Below are 11,383 nucleotides of genomic sequence, written 5' to 3'. Positions count from 1 at the left end.
TGCACTTTGAAAGTCTAAGATTATTATGAGAGCAGCAGACAGGGTTTACACACTGTTTCGACCTGTAAGGTCCAATCAGTGCAGTTGGTGACTGTGGCACAGGGCTAGCTGATAGACTAGCAGCCACATTAATTGTTATGGCTCTTTTGCGCATATATTACGTTTATTAATATAAAACGATTATGTTTTTCTAATATTCTTTTGTGTAGGCTATATTATTGTGGAGTCTAGGCAATGGTATCTGTTTCATTTTCTAATGTGCCAACTGCACAACTATCAAACGAGTCCGTAATCCAGACGATATTCCTAAAATGCAAGGCAAGAGTAATTGAGGTAAAACCAGAATGTAATTTGCTTCCTACATGTTTTTAAGGTTGTACTTTGCACATTTCGTAAAAATTTATGCGCTACTGTTCTCGCCGGATAGAAGAAGAAAACGTCGATTACAATAAAATCTACAAAACTTTTATGCCAGGCTGGTGCATTTAACATTTATGTATTGACTGCCAACTTTTCAAATTTAGCAGGCTTATTTCAACTATGTTATTTTTTTTACATTTTTTAGATATCAGAAAGCATTCGAGAAATTGATGAAAAGGAAATTAGGTTGGTGCAAAAACTCGGAAGCAGTTACAATCACTGCATGCAGTTGTAATGAGACCAAATGCATCCTTGGCGTTTTAAACAACCCATAGTTAGCTGTAATGTTATCTAATGACCAAACCCCTTTTTTGTATAGATCACTCAAAGACAACGAAGAATATTGGAAAACACAAAAATCTTTCAAGGGAAGCCTTAAGGTGGAGCATTCTGTGGTACTTTTAAGCACGAACTTAAAATAATCGTTCATGAGAATAAAGTTTTGGATAAATAAGCTTCATTCTTTCATTGAATAATCACATACATTGCAGCTTGGTGACCGCGTGGTAATAAAACTGAAGAAAAGACAACTTAAACAGAAACAAGAACAAAGTGAACTTCCGTGGGATGAATTGCTTGCCAGAGTTAGTAAACAGTCTTACTTAAATGTAATGTAAATATTGTCGTATTCAATCATAGGACATAGGAGAATTGGGAACAATTACCAGATTTTTACACGACGGTGCCTTGGAACCAATTGTATACTTTCCCTCTCAGGGGAGAAGGTAAGATATTTCACGTGAAAAAATACCGAAAACCATAAAAGTTTACTTTATTGTAGGTGGGCCTTTAACCCAGAAGTATTGTGTAATGTATCAGATGAATGTGATTCTGATGGCTCAAATAAGTACTCTTGCAGCGGCTTAAAGGTTGTTTGTCTTTTACTTTATGGCACTATATTTGATAACGAGGTTTCAATTTTCTTTTATACTTTGTCTTGCCATCAATACAAAGCAAATATGATTTTGTCTTCCACGAAGTCATTCTGTGGTAAACATATCCTCTAAACCAGTGTTTCTCAAACTTTTTCCAATCACGTACCGCTTATTTGTTTTTTGAAACACTGCGTACCACCGGACAAAACACCAATGAATAACAATTTAGCCAATATCACCAGTTGCTTGGTTTTCTTTACTGTGTATTTGTGACGCAATAGTATCAACGTGAAATTGTTGCACAGTTGAATACACGATGTCAGAATTACTTCTACAGTGCAACAATTTCACGTTGATACTATTGCGTCACAAATACACAGTAAAGAAAACCGACATCATGTATTTGCAGCGGTTTTGGCTTCTGCAAATTGTATAGAGTAGACTATAAATCGCGTACCACTTGAAAAGCTCTCCCGTACCACTAGTGGTACGCGTACCGCAGTTTGAGAACCACTGCTCTAAACGCATAAGGTGAATTTACTTTTCTGATATTTCGGTGAGCAAACTCCTGGCGGGGAGGTTTTAAAACAATTTCCGAAATAATCTAATTCACACATGGTCCATGCTTATATCCTTGTGTGTAAATTGCATTTCGTGAAATTGGCAACTGATTTTCAAAATGCTAAATGTACCACAAACAGGATCGTTGGTAGCAAGTAGCACGATTGAACGATAAATGATATTTGAGATGACTAAAAAGGTCAAAGCAGAGAGAACAGAAAATATTTATAATTTATGTGTGGTCTAATTGTCTGTTTTTTTGACATACTTGTGGTAAAGATGAGAACATAAATTTCCTGCTGCCAACTGGTCCGTTGGAATATTTTACAAATATCAGTACCCGACACTGTTTAATTAAGCAACGTATATTAATTATTATTATTGCAGGTAGGGGACCATGTTAGCATGGCATTTGAACCTGGAATTGTACAGAATCTGCAAAATCCTCAAAAATGTCAATGGCAACAAATAGTAGCTGTAAGTAATTGTCAATGATCTTTAAGTACAGAACGCCGAGATTAAGTTATTTTCAGTTTCAAGAATTCTTGGGAAAAGTCATTTCATTTGATGTTAGTGGTTACGCTTATGTGAGCGTTGGAGACAAATGGAGGTAATAAAAGCGAGGTTTGTTTAAATATGTTAAGTAATATTTTGCCGACAATTTTTCCCTACATAAGACTTTATGTAATAGCAATTTATTGTATTGCGGTATCGTCTTTCAGCTTTCTCATTAACCCCACGTTGCTAAAGGCTACAAACGAAAAAAGGAAAAAGGAAATGGAGCCCAAACTAAAAATCATCCCAAACGCGGTTTGTGCTTTGTTTCATAGTGCTTTGTTTTAAGTGCGAAAAGTAACTTTCAGTAATAATTTAGTTTCAAAAAAAGTTCCCAGAGTACAGTGACGTGACCATCACCAGCGACCTTCTACAACAAGTTAGAAATCCCCTGTGGAAATATTCACTAACGCGGGTAAAATGTATGTTTTTGGAAGAAAGTGTGTATTTTTGGAATCTTCTGTCACCTTTATGGCCAACACAGAGTTAGCAACAAACTCCTGCAAATAATCTGCGTTGTTTATATTTTTTAGCGATACAGATGATGGCTGCAAAGCAAAGGCGAAATATATATATCTACGATAAAACGTCAAACCAACGACTTTATTTTTATTATTTACAGGAATTATTTTTATCTGTGTTTCAGATATTGGGTGCAAAAGGTAAAGTGACGTATCATGGAGTAAATGGTGAGATCGGAGTTAACATAAAGAACAAAACGTAATTAATCAATCTAAATGTTTTTTTTTCGTTTTTGCGCTGTAACGTAAGCTTTTATTTCAGATATATTTTGCCCCACACAATGTTGGAAAAACGAGACAAAAAAGACAAAAATAATCGAAAAGAAAAAAAGGAAAGTCACAATGCTCCTTATATCAACGAAATGTTTCCATATGCAGTGAGCTATGTTGTATTAAAATATGGAAACTACGATAACACTAAACTGGAAATTTGTCATTATCAGGTTGATGACTTGGTTTTATTAGGATTTGCCTATAAACCTTCATTTGCTACCTATTTGGACGGTTTAAGAATTCCACAGAATTTTGCTGATGTATAATGGTTTTGTATTTTGTTGTTTTACCACTTTATGCAAATACTGATCTAATCGCAACTGATGCCAGTAAACCTATTTAAATACTTTTAGGTTTGTCAAGGAGTGGGTACTTTCTTAGGCTACATTTCCCAAACCCAAGCGATAATATCATTAAACGGAGAGAAGTAAGTTCAATAACTAATATGTCTTCCAATATGCTAGCAAACTATTTCAGTACACTGTGCAAATACTCAGAATACAGGTAAATCCGTTCGACCTGATGCCATTGAAAAATGTATCGGAAGCATCCGCATTACGTAAGCAAATCGATTCGGAGAATAAAAAGCAAGACGCTTTGAAAGTAAAGCTTAGTACAATATGTATATTACTGCACGTGTTTGCATATTCTTGATTTGTCGTAGGTGGGGCATGACGTGGTGTTGCATGTAGATCCAAATGTGGTACTGTGGTATCTGCTTCAAGGAAGAAGTATACATGAGTCGAAACATGTAAATCATAGTTTTAGTCACGCCGACTCCAGATTTCTCAACACATTTCCCTGTTTTATTTTAGATCATTGCGTCACGTTTTAAACTGGTGGCATTTGATGACGACAAGGATTTAGCCGTACTACAATTGGAAGAAAAGTTCTATACCGTTGAATCACGATATGTGATCGCATGTAATGATTTGCAAAAGGTATGACACAGAAAGCAGTTATTAATGAACGAATACAATTCAAAGGCCGTTTAGTCTTCTTTTGCAGCGAATCCTGCTATCGCACACTTCCATGAAGCTATTGAAAAGGTGGTAGTAAACGACATTAGTGAATGTGTAGAGGTGGTGCACAAAGTCCAAGAAATATTAAACCGTCTAAAAAGTAGGCTTTGGAACTGATTCTGCTATTGTTGCAAGATTTTAACGAACTTATAATAATAATATATATATATATATATATATATATATATATTTAGTTTCCTTTGAAAAACCGCATATACTTGCCATTGCTGGAAGGTCAATTGCATGTTTTTCTCTTCAAGTTACTTCAAACAGTTCAGTTGTTTCGGAACTCGAAGGCTAGTTGATTCTAATATTTTTTTCTGGTGTTTTTTAAATTTAGCACTAAAGAAAAGGATTTCAGGTTTAAGTGCATAAAGGGCCCACTGTATATTTTTCTAAACCTACGAGGAAAATGTGTTTGTTCTCATTTCATTGTGAAATATAACGTGACGATATTTTACAGCGCAATTGAAGAACGAAATGACTTGTGAAGTGTCAAAAAACCATTCAACACTGATGGTCCTCACAACTGTTTCCAAACTAGTTGAGGTCAATGTTTGTGATATTTGTTGATACATTTCTTCGAAAAACGTTTGAGTTGGTAAACAACCACCCTGGGTTTATTAAAATTTAATTTATCGAGCTTAGCAACTGGAACTCACAAAAGTAAGTTGAAACTTGCCTGAACAGCTAAAGTTTTCTTAAGCAACAGCGCAACAAATTGGAAAGATATACTCTTTCCATGTATCACGATTTTATGTACTGAATATGGAAATTTTTTAAAGACCCAAAGGATATTATACAATTACTTGTTTCATCGGTAAAACAGACAAATGAGTAAATATATCAAATAAATGACGTGGATGTCTAACATTGCTTCGATATAAAGATCTGGGATTCAATTTCATGAAATAGTGTGATTATCACCATTAACTAACATATTTTTGGATGTTCGAAACGACTAAACATCTCACACAACCCATAGGTAACCCCGTTTTCACAGATGTTTCTCAGGAAGCGATTGAGGAAGATGCTGGGCCACCTACTGGTGATTTAATTGCTAGTGAAGATGAAACTGTTCCTTTCGAGACCAATTACTCAAATGCAACCCAAAATCATACGGCAACATCCAATAATGGCACAATTCATCAAAATGTGTCTTTTGATAGATCTACTAAAGAAATAATTATCCAATGTCAGTTAGACCAAAGAACACCAGAGGAACCACCTGACTCTGAGGTTGTACAAACAGCTTTTTCAACATTTAATCGGCAAAACAGCGAGATGCAAGGAAACTATTCGAGAAATACATACAACATATTTAATCCATCACAATGCAACTTTGGTGAATTTTCTTAAATGCAATTCCTCGTAAATTTATTGGTAGTATGCTGTACATAAAAGTATGTATGTCTTCAGCAGTTTGTCTATAGTTTCACTGTACTCTTTTGATGTCGTACTAGCTTCTACGCTTATTACTGAAAATGTTTTAAATGCAAATAGGACAACAACTTTACTGTGACCACCAAAACACAAACATTAATATGTGATAATGTGTACATTTTCTGACAGTATACAACAACCTTTTATAACTGCTGCACCTCCTGCAGTACGCATTTGCCCAGCACGTGAGCTCACAAATCGAGTTACTGCATACGACAATACCTGGATTTCGGTACAAGAAGTTTCTCGGGCAATAACGTTACGTCAGTCGTCCATTGTTTGCTACGGTGAACTTCTTCGCTTCCTTTGTAATTTGTGCTTACTTGCCGATCTGCTGCAATACCTATGCACACTTTTACAGCAATAGCAAATAATGCGTGACAGCAAATCCTTGCACTGAGGAAAATTAAGAATGCGGAAACTCCGGCTGCACCTTGTTGTATTAAGTTCTGCTGCATTGCGAATTTTTGATTTTTATCATGCTTATATATAAATACAAGCGAATGTTTTACCACTATACACTGTAAATCGCAGGGGTGGGAAAATAAATACAGGGTGGATTATGGTTGGATTTTTACACCATTGTGGTGGAAATTTTTGTTCGGACGTGGTAAAATCCACCCCTTAGAATAAAACACTTTATATGGTGGAAATCTACACTGTGCTAAGGATTAAAGGTGGAATTTTGTTTCATTAAAACTTTGTTGTCGGACAATGCGTTCCTAATAGTTATTACTTTATCGACTGCAGCACATCAACACAAAGGTGCAAGTATGGTGGACCTTATCAACCCATCTTTGAAATGCAACATAGCAAATGGATTTAATAGAAACCTTTTTTTATTAATTTAGGTATTTTTTGTAGCAACACAGTATAATGTATTATCGTTTGTATGGTAGATAACTTACCCAAAAAACAAACAATTAATATTTTCCCATTAAAAAAATATTCACTAGTGGCGCCTTGCCCACAACGTGGCTGCTACGGTTGGATGACTTCCATGAGAGCGGTTACAGTAAGTGGAAGTCTGCGAAATGTCGTCGGAAGTAATGTTTACTTGTCCTTTTAATGTTGCGTGCAATTTTAATGATGTTCGAAGAAAATTAGCTCAGCATCTCAGATTAGAACATTTTATGGAAACTTCTTTTCCCTGTCAAGTGTCCGGTTGTGAACAAATTTATTCAACAATTGGAAGTTTTTCAAAACATTTAATCCGAATGCATCGGTTGGAACAGGTAACGTCAACTACTGATAGTGTGGATCAAATTGATTTGGACGATAACACAAACGTGGTGGAAGTAATGGAGTTCACACATGTTAACAATGAAGCGATTTGTGTGCCACAAGGCACTTTCTCTGAAAATATGTTTAACTTTTGTTTAAAATTGAAGGAGCATTTTGTTTTGCCGCATTCGACTTATGTGGAAGTTATGGAGGATATAACAAATCTCTTTTCTACTTTTCATAATGATGTATTGAAAATGGCACTTTGTAGCGAACACAATCAGATCGATTCGCAGTACAGATATCTTTTGGATAGTCATACTATAGGTGATATGTGGACAAAAATTCAAAACCCTGGACTTTTTTCAAATTATTGTCAGTCTATTGGTTATGTTTCACCAACCCGAATAAGTTTAGATGAATGTATTTCATTTCAGTATGTTTCGATACTACAAACTTTGTCAAATTATCTCCACAATGATGCTGTCTGGCAAATGGTTAATAAACAAAAAAAACAAGTTTCAAAGAATTTTTTGAGCACTTTTACTGATGGTGAATACTTTCGGGGACATAGTTATTTGCATGGCAATGAAAAATACATAAGAATCCACCTGTACTGTGATGAAATTGAAGTATGTAATCCGCTTGGTACATCAAGAGTAAAAAACAAGCTAACATGTCTTTATTACTTCATTGGAAATATTGAAACAAAGTGTTATGCATCTTTAAAGCACATATTTCTGGCTTTGGTTGTCAAAACTAATGATCTGAAGGCATATGGTTACCAAACTGTTATGAAACCTCTACTACATGACATTGCAATTTTGGAAAGTGGATTTTTAGTGAAGTCTCCTGATAATAGTTCAGTGGTTATTTATGGTACAGTAGTGACGTTGTCTGCTGACAATTTAGCAGCCCATGAAATTGGAGGCTTTAGAAAATGTTTTAATAGTGGAAAAATATGTCGTTACTGCTTGTGTGAATATGATGATTTGAGGGTTAAGTTTTGTGAACAAAATTTTATCAAGAGGACAGAGGAGAGCCATTCAATTCACTTGCAAATGCTAGAGCACAATCCCTTGCAATCACATTTCATGGGAGTTAGTAACAAGTGTGCTTTTAGTCAGGTTTGTGGGTTTTCGGCAACATCCTCTTTTCCTCCTGACATAATGCATGATTGTTTTGAAGGGGTTCTGCAGCACTTTATGTGGGCTTTGTTTCGACATCTTTTGAAGGTCAAGATTTACACAATAAACTTATTAAATGAGAAAATTCGGTCATTCAGATTTGGTGTACATGACCAAAAAAATAAACCAAGATGTTTGCCTTTGAATGTTGTTCACCAATCTGGAAAAATTCGTTTATCAGCTAGCGAGTCCTTCTGCCTTTTCAAGCTTCTGCCACTTATACTTGGAGATCAAGTTCCAAATACTGATAAAGGATGGGAACTGCTTATAATTCTCTCCGAAATTATGGAGATTGTTTGTGCTCCAATTGTGTCCAAAGGTTTGGTCAGTTGTTTATCCTTAAAAATACCTGAGTTTTACTCTGGGTTTGTGAGTTTTGCCCCAGATCTTGTTAAGCCAAAATGTCATTACATTTTGCACTATCCAAAAATGATGCTGTATTATGGACCATTGCGACATCTATGGTGTATGAGGTTCGAATCTTTTCATCAAAAAATTAAAACTGTAGCAAGAAAATGCTGCAACTTCAAGAACATATGTTGCACTGTGGCAAAACGTGTTCAACATCAAAAATGCTTACTTTATGCAGACAATTCATTCACTTCAGATACTGATATTCCTAAAGCAAAATGCATGTCACTTAGCAGCTTTCCTCAAGATGTTATTTCGGTAATTCAATCAGTTACTATGGATACTTTTGTAAAAACTGTTGCCTGGGCAATGGTAAATCATGTTAATTATGCTGTTGACAGTGTTTATGTGCTCGATGTATTGGATGATATTCCAGTTTTTGTGAAAGCGAGATGGATTGTTTGCTTAGAAAATGATTTTTTGGTCATCGGAAAATACATGAGGCCTGTTTCTTTTAACAGACACATTCAATGTTTTGCAGTTGAAACTACACAAAAGCATATGTTTTTTCAGGCTGGCTGTGAAGTATCATCACACCCCTTAGACATGTATAGTCAAAACTCGAAGCTATATATTCGATTAAATTACCGCATTTGTGTTCCCGAACTTCTGTAACCTGGTATTTTGCATGTAGCATTACTGTGTTGGTTAACTGCATGATTTTGCAACTGCTGTTTATGCTTCCAGGTGATCAGAACTAAAATTTAGGTTATATATAAACATAATCATGTCAAGTGCTGGAACTTACCTTGTTGAGTATAGAAGTTTGAAGAAAATAATAAAATGTGATCCATCAAATTTGTATGACAATATGCAACAAACATTTGGTGTCGATGATATGAAAATCCAAGTGTACTGCAGCGAATTTGACGAATGGATTGACTGGGAAAGGGGAGATCAAATTGAATACAAGGCAAAGATTAGGATTCAATCAAGTATGTACAAGCGAAGAATAGGTGTTGATTGCATGTGGTTTTGTCAAATAAAAGGTGTTTATTAGGTTTTGTTTGTCATGTAATGTATCATTTTATACAAAATCTTAGGTACCACCTACGTCCTATGAAGGTTTTCTAGTTGAGTGCTACAAACACATGTGGTCTGGAAATGTAGCTGATAAATGCTGTTTTTAGTTGAAGATGACACAGGCTCAGAAGAAACCCTGGCAAATACTAGTACGTCTGAGAGTGTTGGAGCAGACATACAACAACCGGACCCAAATTGGTTGCTGAAGTATAATCTACCAGATTTTCCACTATTGGTTGTGCATGCCATACAGAACCAGGAAATCAGTGGCTGCGTAAGACGAGCGATTGGGAAAATTTTGTTTAATTCAATTTCTGTTTATACGTTGTAAGTATATACAATGGTTATGTCAAGTATGATCAGAATGCAAAAAAAGACTTTTTAGGTACCCAACATCATTGGAATACAGAAATGTTTGTATGCAGCTTGTGAGACAGTACCCTGTATTGGCAGATAGACATTCAGACAATCCAATTGTATGTATTGTTTAACTTCAGTTGAAAACAGCAGTCCATGTTTTTTTTTGTTGTATACAGGGAACATGGCTAGAAAGTTTGAGGCAGAGGTTTAGGGACCTTCGTCGTCCACTCACGTCCAATAAACAGGTGTCATTGATGAAACAAAAGTATTGGATAAAAAGAAGAGCAACAAGTCCTGTAAGAATTAGTTGTTATTGTAGCAAAATGCATGATAGTGTAAGTTACTTGTAATCGAAATATTAAGTAGGTTCGTTGCAATATGTTAAGGAGCCTCCAGAGATTGGTGATATTCCAGCAAAGTGCATAGAAGACATGGCTACAGAATACAAAAAGGAAAATCCAGACTATGGATTTATTGAGGAGAATATGGCGAGCACATTTAACTACAGAAGAGCAGAAGTTAAAGAAGGAAAACTAAGTGTAGTTGAAATTTTGGATAAATATCCAGGGTTGTGTAGTTATGAAGGGGTATGTTAGTCTATTTCTTAAAAAAAAGCCTGGTTATCATATGAACATTTTGTTTTATTGCAGCTCATTAGCGAGGGAAGAAGGATTTTAAACATAAATTCAGATATTAAAATGACTGATATCAAACTTCAAAAATTGTCATTGGTATTGTCAAAGAAGCAATTTCCAGTGGACATGTCATCTTTTGTTAATGGGGGTAAGCTTAATTCTTCAACTATTTTTTTATTTCATTAACTTGTGGTAATGATGTTACAGAGTTAGAGCGATGCTTCATATTACTACCAGCTTTGTTTAAGGAAGATGCCTTTTTTGTGTATAGCCAGGTAGTGATACAATATGTAAACTTTGTTTGTTTTCTGACTGTTCTTGCATTTAGGATGTAATGGCACCTTCGCCGTACCCAGTGGTTATTTGTGTCGGTGACAAGGGCATGTTTTTGCATGTTGAATGCAAAAACGTTTGTGTGGTCCCAAGTGTAAACCATGGAGTCATGCTTCTATTGTTTGCTTATTGGAGCTTAGATATTTCATTTGCCCCTAAGCAAAAGAAGAGCCTACAGTTCCTGTGCAGGCTATTTGGAATTGAAATTTCGGTTTGCACCCATGTGCAACGGGCGTTAAATAATTTGTGACTCCCGAAAATAAAGTTTCTTTGTTGTGCGAACTGTGAATTGTTTTTATGTTAGATTGTAGCTTGCCAGAACGTAGATGAAAGGGCAAATATATTGTTAAATTTACCACGTAACCGTGGAACTTTACAAGAAAAGGGGTGGGAAATTCTAGGAAAACTCACAAAAAATTGCAACACAGACCATGGAAAACACCACCCATAGTGGTGGAATTGAAGTTGTGGAATTTACCACCTTTTGATTTGAAGCAGTGGATTCTTCCACATTATCGTGGAAAAAAAAGACCATGCGCA

General features: G+C 35.6%; 1 protein-coding gene across 5 annotated transcripts; it reads left to right on the top strand.

The window, feature by feature from the left end:
* The first annotated feature begins 207 nt into the window (after nt 1–207).
* LOC145907985 (uncharacterized) lies at nt 208–6,047 on the top strand. 5 transcript variants are annotated; one of them, XR_014402909.1, is made up of 21 exons: nt 208–333; nt 566–606; nt 740–800; nt 912–1,004; nt 1,060–1,145; nt 1,202–1,289; nt 2,244–2,333; nt 2,390–2,466; nt 2,579–2,666; nt 2,731–2,826; nt 3,058–3,131; nt 3,195–3,309; nt 3,376–3,465; nt 3,559–3,632; nt 3,703–3,808; nt 3,870–3,956; nt 4,021–4,146; nt 4,201–4,327; nt 4,422–4,523; nt 4,691–4,893; nt 5,231–5,370. XR_014402909.1 is itself a non-coding variant. In XM_082995140.1 (21 exons), exons 1-21 carry the CDS (start codon nt 235–237, stop codon nt 5,584–5,586), a joined length of 2,151 nt encoding a protein of 716 aa, XP_082851266.1. In that variant the 5' UTR covers nt 208–234; the 3' UTR covers nt 5,587–6,047. The 5 variants fall into 5 exon arrangements, 4 of the variants coding, with proteins under 4 accessions (XP_082851266.1, XP_082851268.1, XP_082851267.1 ...); XM_082995140.1 differs by having other exon boundaries at nt 4,691–4,776; nt 5,242–6,047; XM_082995142.1 differs by having other exon boundaries at nt 4,691–4,776; nt 5,231–5,397.
* The last annotated feature ends 5,336 nt before the right edge of the window (nt 6,048–11,383 follow it).

The sequence above is a fragment of the Ascidia mentula genome, chromosome 7 (genome assembly GCF_947561715.1).
Source record: "Ascidia mentula chromosome 7, kaAscMent1.1, whole genome shotgun sequence".
In the NCBI taxonomy this organism is placed as follows: Eukaryota; Metazoa; Chordata; class Ascidiacea; order Phlebobranchia; family Ascidiidae; genus Ascidia; species Ascidia mentula.
This window is presented reverse-complemented; position numbering and strand designations above follow the sequence as displayed.

Coding starts and splice junctions, on each gene's coding strand:
- LOC145907985 (XM_082995140.1), top strand. CDS start 235: ATGGTATCTGTTTCATTTTCTAATGTGCCAACTGCACAACTATCAAAC. Junction 1,005..1,059: donor GGGATGAATTGCTTGCCAGA/GTTAGTAAACAG, acceptor ATTCAATCATAG/GACATAGGAGAATTGGGAAC. Junction 3,466..3,558: donor TTCCACAGAATTTTGCTGAT/GTATAATGGTTT, acceptor AAATACTTTTAG/GTTTGTCAAGGAGTGGGTAC.